Here is a 16,497-nt window from a genome sequence, read left to right on the forward strand (position 1 = left end):
GTAACCTGGGTTGGCCTCTAGCTCACTGTGTACACCTGGGGTGATTTTTAACCTCTCACCCTGTGTGTCGTCATAGGAAGGGCAGCCATGTGTCCCCATGCTGGTTTGTGGTGTACCGGGGGGTAAAACTCAGGATGTCTTGTGTTGTGGCAAGCATACTACTTGCTGTCATACATCCCCGATTTCTTCTGGATTTTTCGTCATCATATTTCTTTGGAAAGCCCCAGTAACTTATTTATCAAATGCCTTCTTTGTCATAGATGGGTCTACAGTGCTTAAAAGCCCTGCCCTTGTAAAACTACATTCTTGTATTTCTCAGAGAAGTTCTGGTTGATCATGCTTTGATACTGTTACGTGTGTTGCAAACATGAGCTGATTTTCATGGGTAGCCTATGTGTATACCTTAATGGTCATGTCAGAACAGAGATGGAGACTGAAAGATTCCTGACAGAAAAAAACCCTTTCTGGAGAATTCTACCTAACATGCTATTGTAGTGATGGAGAGATCTGTCTTTGGCCCTGGCCTTTTGAGCATTTTTATCAAAGAATTTGACAAGGAATATGGATTCATTAAATTTGTGGATGGCGTGTTGCCAGGAGGCATGGTTCAGAAACTGTAGGGAAAAAAATCAGGATCTTCCCAGTGCCCAAGAGGTCAGATTGGAGAGTGAAAATAAAATATAATAGTCGAGAAAAGCAACAGGAATGCAAACCAGTGATGGAAGAGCTTGGATTTTTCTTCAGATTGCAGTTCCAGGTCTTTGCAGCCAGGGAGCAAGTCTCACTGTCCGTATTTCGCTGTTAGAACATCTGTATCTATAGGCTATCAGATGGGATGGAAGTGTAAAGCGACAGTGAAGACTATAAAAGCACGGGACTTTTACAGTTGCATCATTTTTAGGATAAAATCCAACAGCTGGCTTGGTTCCAATACAATTTAGCTGCCCATGGAAAAGGATTGGACACAATTCCATGAGGAATCTGCCAGTCTTGGTCTGCTTTTGAAATTATTGTCAACAATCTTTCCAGCCTGTTTTCCCTCTTATTCAACCCCTTTAGGCCCTGAAATTCAAATGCCATTGGTAGCTTCCCCCATCCTGCCCCCAAGAGAGGGTTTCTCTATGTAGCCCTGGCTGTCCTGGAACTCATTCTGTAGACCAGGCTGGCCTCAAACTCAAGAGATCCACCTGCCTCTGCCTCCCAAGTGCCGGGATTAAAGGCATGCGCCATCACTGCCAGGCTCCATAGATAGCTTTTATATAAGATCTGAACTTTCTGTATGTTTTAAAGATCAAAAAAGTAAGAATACACTTAAAACTGGAGACAGTAGCTCTACCAGGAATGTACCTGCCACTTGGAACAAGATCTCCAGAGAGAAGATGATGTGTTTCTCTACAGCTTTTACTTTTGTTTTGGTTAATTACAGAAGTAGTTCATATATTCTCAAAAAACATTGAATCCTGTAGATCTGTTCTTTCTGGATGAAGCCAATCCTTCCATGGGCTTCCCTTTTGTCGTTGTATGGTCCATTCTTGGACATGATGTGTATTTATTTTTATTCCTATGCAATGATGGAATTGTATGATCATAATTAGCATTTTTTCTTCCCACAAAATAGTGTGAGATGTTTCTGCCTCTGTCTTTTTTAAAAAACATTAATTTATTCATTTTTACATCCGAATGGCAGCCCCTTCTTTTCTTTCCTCCTGATCCCACCCTCCCTCCCTCTTCTCTCACTCCCCTTCTCCTCAGAAAAGGTCCCCCCTACCCATACCAACCCAGCTGGGCACATTGATTGCATCAGGACCATGCACATTCTCTTTCACTGAGGCCAGACAAAGGGAGTCCAGCTAGGGGAAAGGGATCTGTAAGCAAGCAACAGAGTCCATGTCAGAGACAGCCCCCGCTTCACTCTTGCCTCTGTCTTAAACTTCTGTGAGCTATATATTGTGTAATTTGATATTTAGATCATATATTTTCTAAAAACTTACCTTTCCTACTTTATTTATTCCTGCTTTATTGTCCTAACTATGCTTACTTAAGTATTTCATATGCACACAGATAAACACATATGATCACTTACCTTTTTTTCTCCCTTTTGCAGTGGCAGTGATTGGACCCAGGGTCTTATTCTTGTTAGGTCATTACTGTACCACTGACTCACTCCTAGGCCCTGTTTCCTGTTGTTTTAAATGAGTGGCAGTATGTTGTAATGCACATTGGGTTTCCATTTAGAAATACAACTTGGAGTCTGTTCTGGTTTACTTAAAGAGTTCTCCCTCCTTTTCTCCCTCCTTCCTCCCTGATTACTCCTCCTTCTACCATATTGATTTGACATACTCCACTTAACCAGCCCTTTGGTAACATGCAGTTATCTCGATTTTAATCTTGGATGTTGCTGATGATGCTACAACAACCAACCTCACACTTTTAAAAGTTACAAGTGTATCTGTGGGCTTGGCAGGCTGAGCAAACGAGCGCACATTTCCAACCTTAGAAGTCACTGCCTTCTGTGTAGATTGTATTGTTGTAGTCTAGGTAACAAAGGACTGCATTCAAGTGTGGTGCTTACTCAGTTGTCTGGCACTGACTTAGATCTACTGCTCTCTCTATGAGGGCAAGTTTCCTAGCTTCTAAGCATCAGTTGACTTATCTATAACACAAAGAAACTAAAACATACTTGACATGAGGTGGTGAGAAGGTCAAAGATGGCAACGTGTCGGAAGTTTTCGTCACAGTGAACATAATGAATATTCTTCAAAAGGGTGAAGCCCTGCTGAAGGCTGTCTACTCTCATGCCACTCTGTCATTTAGTGCCTGAGCCAAGAATAGGGTTTCAAACAGCAAACAAGGTGTATGTGTAAGCTCAAGCAATTAAGACCAGGCATCACAAGTCCAGATACTGATGTTGAGAATCCCTCCCCTTTCAAGATAGGAAGTATAGCCATGTTTCAGTCAGACCTTCAGTACAGGGTCTTTTTCATTCTCTGAGATGCAACTCTAGCCCTTTGAGAATAGTTCACAGTCACACCAGCAAGTCATCCCCACATAATAACCTGAGCCGTGCAGGTCTCTGAGGCAGAAGACTTCACTTTAAACCTTTCTTGGACTCTTATCTGTGACCTCGGTGTTGCTGGAGTAAAAATTTACAGCTAAGAACTTCAGACCTTGTTTCCTCTGCTTTTGTCTAAATGAGATCTTTAAATCCTAACCCAAGTTTATGTTTCCCTTATAGGGAAAGAAATTGTAGGAAGAGACTGAGGGAGAAAGGGGAATCAAAAGATGACCTTATATATGCCAGCCAGCACGTACTGCTGATTTTTATCTGTGTAATTTGACATTTTTGTCTTACTGATGAATGTAGAATGCACCGAATCATTGAACTGGTAGCCTCAAACCAGTGTTTGGGTGATCTCTTATAGCATGAGTTATAAGTAGCAGCAGGCCTGCTCAGTCTTAAATACAAAGGCACTTGAAATGGAAGTGTCTACAGATAAAATGTACGTTCCAAGTATGGTTTGTTCAGGGCCCTGACCACTTGTTTCTTTTCCCTCCCTCTTGGTCCTACTTTCTGCGTTTCCCATTATCTTCCTTTTCAGGGCAGGTGCCTCCCTTCCTTTTTCAGTCATGTTTGGTGAAGGGCCAGGTTTCACCCACAGGTGCAGGAGCACAAAGGCTGAGCCTCCTTGTATGGATAGCATCAACCTAAATCAAACCCTCTGAATAGGGGTACCTGGAGCATAATCAGTGTCGGCCTTGGCCAAAACGCTTCCTAACCCATACTCCTGAAGAAAGCTGGGCATCTGTGAGTTGCCAGGTTCTAGTTGGGTGCTGTTTCAGTTAGGGTTACTATTGCTGCAATGGAACACCATGACCAAAGCTGCTTGGGGAGAAAAGTGTTTTTTCAGTTTACCCTTCTACATCATTGTCCATCATGAAGGAAGTCAGGACAGGAACTCAAGTAGGACAGGAACCTGAAGGCAGGAGCCAATGCAGAGGCCATGGAGAGTGCTGCTTTCTGATTTGCTCATTCTGCTTTCTTATAGAACCCAGGGCCACCAGCCTAGAGGTGGCCCCATCCACCATGGGCTGGGCCCACTCCCATCAGTTGGTGATTACCAATTAAGAAAATGCCTTACAGTCTTGCTTAGAGCCTGATCTTATGGAGGCATTTTCTTAATTGAGGTTCTCTTTTTTCAGATGATTTTTGATTATGTCAAGTTGACTTAAAACTCCTCAGCATGGTTGTCATATCTGAAGCTGGGCCAGAGTCATGCCAGTTAGATCTGAGGGTTTTCTTAAGGAGAGTTATCACCATCGGTCATGTTTCTTCTGCCCTTACATGCCTGTGCTTAATGTATGAGCCTGCATGCCTGTGAGTGAGTGTGTGTGTGTGTGTGTGTGTGATCCTCATCACATTCCCATGTTTAGGAATATGTCTGGTGTGATGTAGAGGCTGGCTGGAGAATGTAAACAAAAATAAGACAGGGTGATGCATGCCTATAATATCAACAGTAGCTGGGGGCAGAGGCAGAAGCTGATCCATGGAGATCAGTGCCATCCTGGTGTTCAGAGTGAATTCTAGGCCATCTTGACAGACCCTTTCTCCTGAAAACAAAACAAGACAAATGTGTCCATTAAGTTGTTTTGCATATAGAGAGAAGTGCTCTTACAGAACTTAGAACCTTCAGGAATTTTGAACTCTGTCTGATGTAAGAGAAATGAGGCTTGATCATACACAATTAATTTTCTACTCCACTTTCCTGACCTAAATTGTGAGTGGAGGAAGCAAGCTTGTAATTCAGCTTTTCCCTCCTTCCCTGGCTGCACCATTTTCAGACATTGCTAATGGATCTGCCTTTCGTGGAAAAGCTCACAGTTGTAATCATACAGTCTGGGAATTATTTGGCTCTCTCTCAAGTGTCACATCACTTTTGTTAACCTCCTTGTACCACCAATCTGGTCACTCAGGTCTTTGTGTAGTGCGGGTTTTCATTGGTTCTCTGGTTTTCATGCCTTCTATGATTATTTCTGTTGAGTCTATAACAAGAAGTAAAAATTTCAAAAGAACAGGTATTTTGCCAAGTAATGATCGTTGGCTGCTAGAGATGTATCTCCACTTGAATAAAATGGAATACTTCAGGCCTAGAATAAGTTTCTCTCTATTTTCTAAACCTGGAAGATGTTGTGCAGTGAAAAATGAGATGACGTCATTAACAGTGTAGATGCACACAGTGACCAATCCTATACAATGCCTGAAAGAGGCCAGAGTAAAGGAGGCCCAACTTAAAATCATGCCTGGGAAATTTGGGGGCATTAAACGATCCTAGTTAGAGTTAGACATTTGTGTAGAATATTTGAACGCAGAGTAGGCTGGGCTGTGACATGGAGGTTTTTAATTTGAGAGACCTCTGAACATGACACTTATGGACTTGGGTTTTGAAAGGCCTTTGCTACTCTCCAGTGCTCCTGTCAGGCACACCCCAGTTTCCTCTGCTGCTTTCTTTTGTATACACCATCTGATCCATTTCTGAGCAGCCCCTGTGCTGGTATAACCTCTATGGTTCAGGCTTCCTGGTTGGCAGTAATTGCTACATCACCTGTTTTCGAAAAGTGGAGTGACTGCCCAGGGGTTGGAGAGAGAGTTCCATGGCTAAGAGCACTGGTTTTTCTTTCAGGGGCCCTGGGTTCTATTCTCAGCACATATGGTGGCTCACAACCATCTGTAACTCTAGTCTTAGGGGTTCTGACACCCTCTCTGGTATCCATAGTGACCTCCATAAGCACACCGTGCAGAGACCTACATGCAGGCAAACATCCATCCCAGAAATAAACCTTTAGAAATATATCTTAGGAGAGACCGCTAATTCGTAAAACAAGCACCCGGAGAAACTAGACAGGTAGTAGTTGGTAGTGGGAAATGCACAAAGTCAATTAAACTTAGGGTTCTGTTGTCTGGTGTTATTATGGTGTTATGGCTGATTATCCATAGTTCCCATCATTGATGCGAGATAGAAACATACAGATGTCATGCTTAAAATTTACAAACAAAAATGTCGAGGCTAATTTTATCATCTGTAAACTCACTGTACATTTCTGCACTGATTTAGCAACTGAAATATTTCTCCTAACACAGACGAACAACTATGTAATTATACATTAATTAATAAAAGCAGCAGAGAGCAATCTGAGTGCTTTTTAGCACTTTTTCCACTTTTTCACATGTACAACAATAAATGCATAAATAGTAATTAAGTTACTAGTTCTGGTGTGAGCAAACACATCATAAACTGAATCTCACAAAGTGTTTTTAATTAAAAATGGGATAATTTAAAGATGTTTATTAGATTGGGAGAAAAAGCATTAATTATACTTGGTAAAAAAAAAACGAACACTGGTATTTTGGATTTTTGCTCTTGGTTAAATGTAGACAACAAGATGCAGAGTAATAAGCCTAGATTCAGGTAATGTTTTTAATAAAACTTCCTTGAGGGGGGCATTAATAAACATACTGGACTGGAAACAGCACATAACATGTATATTAGTTTTGTTTTTAATTAGATTTAGACAGAATTCATTATTTTTAATGGCTTTTCATTAGTGAATGGGAACCATTATTTGAATCTGTTGTGGAAAAATAATTTCAAGATACATATTTATTTTTTGAAAAATACCATGTATGTATTTAAGGAAACCCTGCTTTGGAATAGGGATTGTGTGAATTGTATGCACTATAAGTTAGTCTTCTGTCTTTATTTCAGGTCAGTTATTAAGAGAGAACTGTATTGAAGTGGTCTGGTTTGTTTAAAGTGCATAAAAGTACATTTGTCTTATCTAGACTTTTAAGTGATTTTTCTGATTATGGGGCATGCTGACCATGAACAGAATATTAAGAGAATATTATCTCTCTATTGCTCCAACCCCTCTCTCAGTTTTATTTTGCATTTTGTTTGAATAATAGCACTAGTATTGGTTTAAAATTGATACCTGTTGACCAGCTTTTTAAAGATATGTCTGCCTGAAAAAGAAGCCCTGAATTTCTAACAGGCCCCGAGATACCACCTGCAGCTGCAGGACTCGAGGCTATTTCTTCGTACGGGATTCTGTCTGATTTTAGCAGACGGTTGGAATGAATCTCTAGTTGGGTGATTTATTCTCCATACTGTGGGAATCCATCTTCCTGATGCTAGTGTCCTCCACTGTAGTGTCCCACAGTGGGGAAAATAGAGTGACTTGTTAATGGCACACTGAGGAGGAGTTTGTTATTTTAACGCACAGATGATTCATAATTTAAGCTAATAACGTTGTTTCTTAACTACAGTTTCTAAAGGTGAATTACTCCATCCTTACATGCCATTAAGACTTTTTCTTTTAATGACTATAAATTATGAAGCATCACCCACAAGATTGCTTAAGCCCCCCATCCTTCTCCTTTAGCCTAGCCTTTCTTTTCTGGATTTTTGCTCTGTGCAAATACTGTTCATGCATAAATGACATGCCAAACAATATGTATAGGTGGTTGCCATTTGTATCATCTGTTAGGTCATGGACAGGTCCCAAATGCATTCAAGAATACTGATAATTGGACCCATTTAACAAAGCTTACAGTTTTGTCTTTCTTCTGTGAACATTTAGAAATATGTGCTGTTTGTATTGGCAGATGTCTACAGAAGACTAACTTTTTGGTGTTGCATTAAGTAGAATGTTCCTCATCTTAGGTTTTGCCCAATGCATTCCTCCTAATTAGATCAGATGGTAATGGAGTCTTTGAAGACCTACTACAGAGGGGATGGGCTTTCCTTAAGGAAGCCATTCAGGATGTCCCCGATATAACCATGTCATAAAACCAATGATCTTCACTTTCCTATGGGGACATTTGTCAGGCTTCTCCACTGTGAAGTTACTTTAAAAAAATCTTCCCCTTCCTTTCCTCCTATGCTCTTCCTTTGTTGGTGTGTTTTTGTTTTTGTTTTTTAGGGGCAGGCAGTAGAGAGAACAGGTACCATGTAACGGAAGCTGACCTTTATTCACTCCCCTGCAAAGAGCTTAGGTTACTGAAATGTGCCCCACACTCACTTTTAAGCAAGGATGGAGATCCAGCCCATGGTTTGTTGCATACTCAGCACTCTACCAAGGGAGCCACATCTCCAACCCTACTTTTAGCTTCAAGCAAGTGACCCAACCTGCTGTAGTTAGCACCCATTTTTCACAGAAATCAATTGTACTTAAAGCTCTCTGTAGCAGATGACACTGACCTAGTAACTGTGTGCTTGGAGAAGTGATATCACTCAGTTGTCACCTCCTCTGTAAGTCCTTAGGAAGTGAAGGTCTTTTCAGTAGTTCCGTAGTATAAAATAGATGCACCCACCTCATTTGGCTAGCCTCTATGCTTGCTTTCATATTCCAAGGCCTGAATCTTGAGAATTGTCTCCATGTTTTGTAGCCCAACCAATAGTTGTAGCAACCATCCCGTAGCAAATTTTCGTAGTCTGCTATTGCTCTAGGTATGTGGTATGGAGTGTCAGAGTTTGCCTAGCTACCTCTTGATATGAGCAGCTCGTTGAACAGTGAGGCAGCTAAGCCACAGCAGCTCATATTGGCCAAGGGAACCCCAAGGATACTGGGGCCAGCCCTTCTCCTGAGCACCAGTTTTTTTGTGACTGTGTGTAGCCCTGAGAAAGTGCTAAGTTTGTGTTTAAATATGTGCTAAGAGGGTTAGAGCTTCCTCACCCTTGACTATCTTTGCTTGGAGAAGTCATTGAAGTATACAAAACACTGGGGAGGTTCAATAAGTAACTAACCATGCTTCCTACAGGGTACCAAACGCTTGAGTTCTGTTATGCACTGAATTTTAAAAGTGCAATCATGAGTCTTGGCTTGTTCAGCTTGTTCATAGATTTCTTCTTGTTCATCATATTTTCACAGCACATCTTACTTTGTCACAGTTCAGACTAATCCGTGGATTAATGAAGCTAAGGAGAATTTACCTCTGAAGTTGGCATCCTGACTATGAAGACCAAGGAAGGAAAAAATTAGTAAACAGTCAGCAGATAGATGTACAAAATTAAAGTGAAATCACAGCAAAGAACACATGGAAGTGTCACTAGAAGACACTTTCCCACTCTTCTTCCAATTTATTTATTTTCATCTCAATATATGCTTTAGGAGTTTACTCTACTGAGGAACCCATGGTAGGTGTTAGATTATGGGGAAGTTAAGAGGAGGTACCGGAGAGACACCATGACCAGCAGAAACTTGGAAGGAAAACGTTTATTTCAGTGAGTGGCATGTAGTCTGTCATCCAGGGAAGTCAGGACAGGAACCAAAGGCAGGAATCTAGTGGCAGTCTCTGAATCAGGGGTTTGGAGGAGTGCTGCTCGCTACCTTGGGCCTCATGGCTTGTTCAGTCTTCTTTCTTATAGCACCCAGCCATCTGCCCAGGGATGTCACCATCCACAAGGGGCTGGGCCCTTTCATATCAATCGTTAATCAAGAAAATGTCCTACAGACTTGCCTACAAGCAAATCTTATGAAGGCATTTTCTCGATTGAGAAGGCATTTTCCCTAATTTCTTGAGCTTGTGGCCAGTTGACATAAAATCTTTAATAATGTGGGCAGCAGGAATCTAATCTCAGTCCCACCCAAGGAGTACAGATCTCTGTTCTTTCAAGGCACTTTGTGAAGGAAGCAGGAAGAGGGGAGATGGTGAGCTACAAGGAAATGAGTTCAAGGCTGGCTGACATCACTTCCCTAAGAGATACTATGCTTTCTTGTAGTTTTAGCTAATGCAAAGATTTGCGGAGTTGCAGGGCATTTCTGAATATGTGGCATGTGGAAGAGCAGATGCCATGGTTAGTATGGGACATGACAGTAGTCATATGTCCTGCCTGTGCCCTTTTTCCTTTAGGACTTTGTTATCTGGAAGGGGAAGGGCCCATTTCTTTGGTGGGGGGGATGGGGAGATGACAGAGGTGCTCTGCCTATGTGATCTGGTGCTGCTTATTGGTGTAAAGTTGAACCATAGAAGAACCTTGTCGTACAGGTATAATCACAAGTCGGGACGACACATATTTAGGAGCAAGTAGTAAGTTAGCAATAGCGATAATGAGGCCCAAAGGGAACCAAGTAGATTGTTTCCAGTGGAAGGCCGTTTTAGGAAGACCACACTTTCAGCCAGTGGCTTCACACGTGCTCATTGCATTCATCGAAAAGAAAATGTTTTTCTTCCTAGGCTTCGTGAGGGACACTGCTAGATTCTCTTGTTATTTAAAGGTCGGCAGGGTCTCTCAGTACAGGTCACACTTGTGTCGTTTTAACAGGTGAATGGGAAGTTCCTTTGGGCAAGTAACTTTCAGGGGCTGCTTAAGCTGCTGGACATTTTTGAGAATGCGAGACTTGATAAAGTTGTGTTGTCAGAGGGGCAGGCCGTTTCAGATGGATTGAGCTACTGAAATGCAAAAGTCCTGCCCACTCTAAGAGTTCTTATGAGAGAAACAGCCTGCAAGTGAGTTTTCCTGTTCTTAGAGTATCTATGAGAGGAAGCCATCTTGCTCATGGGTGGGTTTTGTTTTGTTTTTCTCAGCAAGCTAGCGTATGATCAGTAGTCTGTATCAAATGTCATTTTTTTTTCTTTTTCACTTTGAAATTTATTCAAAATTCTGAAAACCAAAACCATTTCACATGGTGAGACTGCCAGTGTGAATGAGTGGATAATGCTATGAACTTTCGTACAGCGTCAACAGCAGAGATCTATACGGTCTGGAATGGCAGCAGTGCTTCCAAGTAAGAGTAGCTAACCGATACCTGCAGCTTGGAAAAAGTGTTCCATTTCCTCCACTAATGACATAGGGGGTTTGCAAACCAAGGGTGTGTGGAGCATGAAGCACTCCAAAGAAGAATTAATTTGAAATCTGAAGTGGAAGATCAGTTTCAATTAAAATTACACTTGACTGTATATTGGAAGGAAGTATGGAAGCAAGCACGCAGTCAGCTTGAACCCTAAGATTGTAATGAACGAGCCCACCAATATGAGCACTAATTATTTTTTTATAATCTCCTAAATTATATGTCACCCATCTAATGTGGGTGATAAACACTTAGCCGACCTTAAGTTTTTTATTATCATCTTAATAATTGTTATTAGTGCCATGGTGCGGTTAGTAGGACCATTGCCAAGTGTCAGGTTTGGCAATGATGGCTTGCCCGTTATTTTCTGGGTGTTGTATGTAGTTGGCTTTATTTTTCTATGCCCCGTGGCATTGGTTATTACTTTATTCCAATAAGAGGTTTCTCTGTGGCCATATACAATGCCCCATGTTTAGAACCTGCTGGCCCTTTTGTAGCTAACCACTATGCGTTTTGTTCCCGTTGACTGTATTAGCAGTTGCCTCACTCAGTTTCCCAGTGTATTTTTATGGCATCTGCATGAACGTTGAGACAGTGGAAAGAGGCTAATTGGAGTCATTTGTTATCCCCGCCGCCCCACCCCAAACTCCTCAAACACTTAGAGGATGAAAATAAGTTTTGGCTAAAATGTTTGCAGAAGTGCGCTCCTTCTGTTTGTGACTCATGCTAGCCTTGGGGAACTCAAACAAAAGGTGCAGTGTTCTGTGTAAAAAGCCCTTGACATTGCCGTGCTTCGCTGCATTTTCTCCCTAAAGAAATGGCAATGTTGACTTTTTCTAGAAAGTATTAAACACTTGCAAATGACTCAAAAGTGCCCCTGGCTTATGACACCTTTTCCAATGTGTGAATGAGTTCTTTCTGACAGTCCTTTTTTTTTTTTTTTCTTTCTGTTAGGGATGGGCATTTGGGAAAATGACCCGGCATTATCACCCAGCTCAAGTATTTTCCAGAGAGTGAGAATATGAATCATTTTAAGGACCCATTCCAATTGCTCTTACAGCTATGATATGTCCATTTTCTTGACAGAGAAGATGTCTGTGGTTGTCCCTGTTTTTTCCTGGTACCTGTTTTTTGTTTTTTTTTTCCTGGTCTGCTGAGGGACTGTGGAATGATTGCCTTGTGGTAGGGTTGATACAAACTGTGGCTCTTGTTGACTAGCGCACACCTTTGTTCCTTCACACAAAGGTAGCTGTGTGTGGTGTCTCAAACATGCCTAATTCAGTTTCCCCTCCAGCTTATTTTATGTGATATTTTGATGGCTGAAAGCTAAAAATCCAAGGGTGCGTATGTATGTGAGTGTATGCATGCCTGTGTTTATGTGTGTGCAGGTGCGCTCCAGGTGTGTGTTGGGTATACATGTGTGTATGTGTGTATTCTGTGTGTGTACATGTGTTTATGTGTGCCTGTATATGCATGTGTGTATGTATTTGTATATGTATGTATGTGTGCCTGTACATGCATATGTGTATGTATGTGTTTGTGTGTATGTGTTTGTGCAGCTGTACATTGTATGTACATGTGTTTATGAGTGTGTGCCTGTGTGTGCCTGTGTACATGTGTATGTGCACGCACATGTGTATATTTGTGTATGTGTGCGCGTGTGTATGTGCATCTGTGTACATGTATGTATATATCTGTACTGAGGTGCCTATGGCTTATATACTTCCTTCTTTAGACTTATTATTGGCTTGAAGCAGAAAGGGCTCTCAGCAGACATATCTTTCCTGCTTTGTTTCATCAACAAGATTAAAAGTGAGGCACAGAAGTAGAAAGCCCTGAGAGTGTGTTCTCCACATGATGGCCATCATCCCACTAGTGTTTCATTTCCAGACTAGGCAGAGCAGCAACTGCAGTGTGTTTCCTGGCCTCTGCCTTGCTGGGCCTGTCTGAGGTCTACTGTGGGTTGTTCTCTCTTTACTGATGGCAGACAATTTCCTAGAAGTTTTTATTTTGAAGAGCGCCAAGTCTCAGCAGTGACTTCATTGTTCCATTGCTTACGAGGTGGAGGCCTGGGAAGGAGATGCAGGCAAGACCTGTGGACAAACCGAGAACCCTTTTGCAGCCAGCAGAGGCCTTCTCCCTCAGATGGTAATGGGCCTCAGCTAGTCTGAGTTGCAGTTAGGCTTAAGTTTGTTTGTTTCTTTCTTCTCCTGTTTACAGGCTATTGTGAGCTTAGAGGAAAGTCATACTTAGGATATTAGTCACAGCACCAAAACATGCGTGACTAATTAAGCTGCTTTTTTTATGAATGAGCACTCTGCTTATTTTTTGGAAGCCTACTTAAAGTTTTTCAAAAACATAAACAACCCTTATGACTCTTCTGCGCAGCTTCCTGAACCTGACTGATGATGAAGAGACCAGGAGTTTGCTTGTAAATCAAAGAACAAAACCATGAACACATGTGAAAACTATACATTGAAAGATGTAGGGCTCAGCCCAGCTTCGTGTGTGTGTGTGTGTGTGTGTGTGTGTGTGTGTGTGTGTGTGTGTGGTGTGCTCATGCAGGCAGGGCAGAGATCAACATGAATTGTATTCTAGTGTTCTCCATCTTAGTTTTGAGACAAAGATTTTCATTTAACCTTGGGCTCACTCTTTTAGCGACGCTGGCTGGACAGTGAGCCAACCTGTCCTCTAATGCTGAGGCTGCATCATGGGTGCCAGATTTTACGTAGATGCTGAGGATCCGAACACAGGTCCTCATGCTTGCTTGAAAGCACTTTACCTGCGGAGCCACCTCGTCAGCCCCTTTAGCGTCATGTTTTACTTGTTTCCACCCAGATGTTTGGGCCATGCAGACTGAAGTGTTGCTTTTTTCAACAGGTGCCTATGGCCCTGAGCACTGGGTCACATCCAGTGCCAGCTGCGGAGGCAGGCATCAGTCTCCTATAGACATTTTAGACCACCATGCACGTGTTGGGGAAGAATACCAGGAGCTTCAACTTGATGGATTTGATAACGAGTCCTCCAACAAAACCTGGATGAAGAACACAGGGAAAACAGGTAGAGTATTTTATCTATTTCTTTATCTTTGTTTACCAACAACAAAAACTGCTTTGGGGTGTATGGCTTTAGTCTAGCTTTCTTCTTAAATAGTATATACTGTTATAGGGAACCTAAAGCACTCTTTGGGTTGACAGCCAACCAATGTGTGACTTCAGGCAAATACCTTACTATTCTGTGCCTTGATTTTTATAAATATATAACATATGTGTCATAAAATAATACCCTTTGGTTTCAGTCCAGTGAATTAATGTGTTGGGTTCATAGAATAGACTTGAAGAAGATACTCATTAAGTATAAATATTTGATGTCTTGGGGGTTTCACTTAAATTTAAGCTTTAATTTAAAAAATAAAAGCTGAGCATGGTGAAGTTCACCTTCTACCTCAGTACTCGGGAGGCAGAGGCAGGTGAATCTGAGTTTGAGGCCAGTTTGAGTTGACAGAGTGAGTTCTGGGACAGCAAGGATACACAGTGAGCTCCTGCCTCAGAAAAACACATTAAATGAGATGAAACTGAGCCCTCCACTGTGCCAGACACATCTCGAAGCGTCAGCAGCCATACAGAGTCAGCGGCTGCCACACTGAGCGCCACAGAGAGGAAGCCTTCTGTGAGAACACACTGTGCCAAGGGGACCAGTGCAGCACATCCTATTTTATTTCCCTTGACAGCACGCTCCTCTCAGAATTGTTAAAATACCAGGGAGGCATGAACTGCCTCAGCCCCTTATGTATCGGTCCTAGGGTTTGAACCTTCTTCCTTCCTCCTACACACCACTTGTCACCAGGGGCTCAGTGACACAGTGCCGTCTTCTCAGCATCGTTAATGTCCTGGTTAATCACTGCAGTACAACGAAGGGTTTCTGGGGTGTTCACAGATGCCACAGGAAATGTTGTGCTGTGCCTCATTCCTGATCTCATTGGAAGCACTGAGGTGTGTGTTATGTCACTGCTAACTATAGCCAAGGATTAAGTTCATATCTAAAAAGACCTTTATCATCTTATTACTTAGATGCTAAAAACATGAGTCCATTAAAATAAATGTCCGTACTCCCTCCCTCTTTTTCCTCCATCTCAATGAATCATTTGCAACCAAGCAAGTCATTCTCAGAAATACACAGTACCCTGATGTCCTGAGGCTCTGTGTTGGGCTAAAATGAAATTATTATCTGCTTTGGCCCCATGTGTGTCAGTAGACCTCAGACTTGCGTAGTCTCTAACCCTTCTTGGTTACACAGGCAGCTGTAGGAATCCATCTTCTTTCTGCAGACCAGCATCTGTCTGAAGCTGCTCTTGACTTTGACCTGGCCTGACTAATTGACGCAGTGCTTGCCGCACTCCTTACAGTGGTTGTTGGCATTGGCCTCTTTCCCATAAAGCCCTATGTAGAGTTCACCTTCTGTTCTTCATTAGTTACTTTTCTGTTGCTGTGATAAAGCTATAACCAAGCCAACTTACAGATCAAGGATTTTCTTTGGGCATATGGTTCCAGAAGGAGTCTATCATGGCAGCAGGGAGGCAGAGCAGGAGGCTGAGAGGCCTCTTTCCTTGTCTGCAAGCATGAAGCAGAGGGTTAAAAAAAAAGTTAGGTGAAGCCGTGAATCCTCACATCCTGCCCTCAGTGATGTACTTCCTCCAGCGAAACTGCACCACCTCCCCCCAAAGAATGCCACTGACACTCTTAAATAGCAGAGCCTGTGGGGGACAGTTCTCAAACTACCACAGGCCATATCACAATCCACCCTCTCCTGTACCTTAATTGACCCATTTGTGTAGTGTACAGGATAAACTGGTGACCCACCAATGTTACTTATCATATCAGTGCACTGGTGTGTGTGTGTGTGTGTGTGTGTGTGAGAGAGAGAGAGAGAGAGAGAGAGAGAGAGAGAGAGAGAATGTTAGTGGGGGCTATGTGTCATAGTATGGGCGCAGAGTAGCGCTCAAAGAAAAATTTTGGGGCATTGGTTCTCTCCACTCTGACCTTTTTTAGCAGCTGAACATGTCACATGCCCTAGCAACGTCCTTTCCAAACACCTTTCCATCTCTCCCTACCTTCAGCATAGATCACGGGCTCACTGTTATGGTCCACGGTGAAGTTTTGTGTATCAAATGTAAGTGTTCCTGTGAAGCCATTGGAATACAGTGGGTGAGAGCTTTGACATGTCACCAGAGCTTGGAGGAAGAGCCACTTCAGGGCCTCATTCTAGATGCCAGCACCCTGGGCGCCCTGCTACAGTTTCCACTTGACTTGCAATGCTTGACAGCCTTCTGCAGAGATAACATGTTTCAGTGACAGCTTTCAGCTTGGAATCAGCAGTGGAAGGTTTCAGACATGTGCAGGGTTCATTCAGTGTACGTTGATTCATGACCTTGGCCTTCTAGCAGCCGATGATCAGTCTCTGTCGCCCCGCCAACATCTTAGAGTGATGTGCTGCCTGTTGCCTGTGGTTGTGTTCTCCTGATTCTGGAGCACAGCCAGGAGCGTGTGGCTGTATCCGTCTGCCATGCCGAAGGGAGGCGTTAGGAGAAGAAGCTGTCAGTCCCAGGTACTGCTTGGACTGTCTGCATTTCTCTGACATTCACAGGACACTATA

General features: G+C 42.6%; 1 protein-coding gene across 2 annotated transcripts in view; it reads left to right on the plus strand.

The window, feature by feature from the left end:
• The window catches only part of Ptprg (protein tyrosine phosphatase receptor type G), a 684,542-nt gene that overhangs the window by 392,536 nt on the left and 275,509 nt on the right, over positions 1–16,497 (plus strand). For both annotated transcript variants that reach the window (XM_060390946.1, XM_060390947.1), the window contains exon 3: positions 13,726–13,905. In XM_060390946.1, the coding sequence (XP_060246929.1) occupies positions 13,726–13,905 (180 nt within the window). The remainder of the gene's footprint in view (positions 1–13,725; positions 13,906–16,497) is intronic.

This window comes from Meriones unguiculatus, chromosome 9 (genome assembly GCF_030254825.1).
Source record: "Meriones unguiculatus strain TT.TT164.6M chromosome 9, Bangor_MerUng_6.1, whole genome shotgun sequence".
Classification (NCBI taxonomy): domain Eukaryota; kingdom Metazoa; phylum Chordata; class Mammalia; order Rodentia; family Muridae; genus Meriones; species Meriones unguiculatus.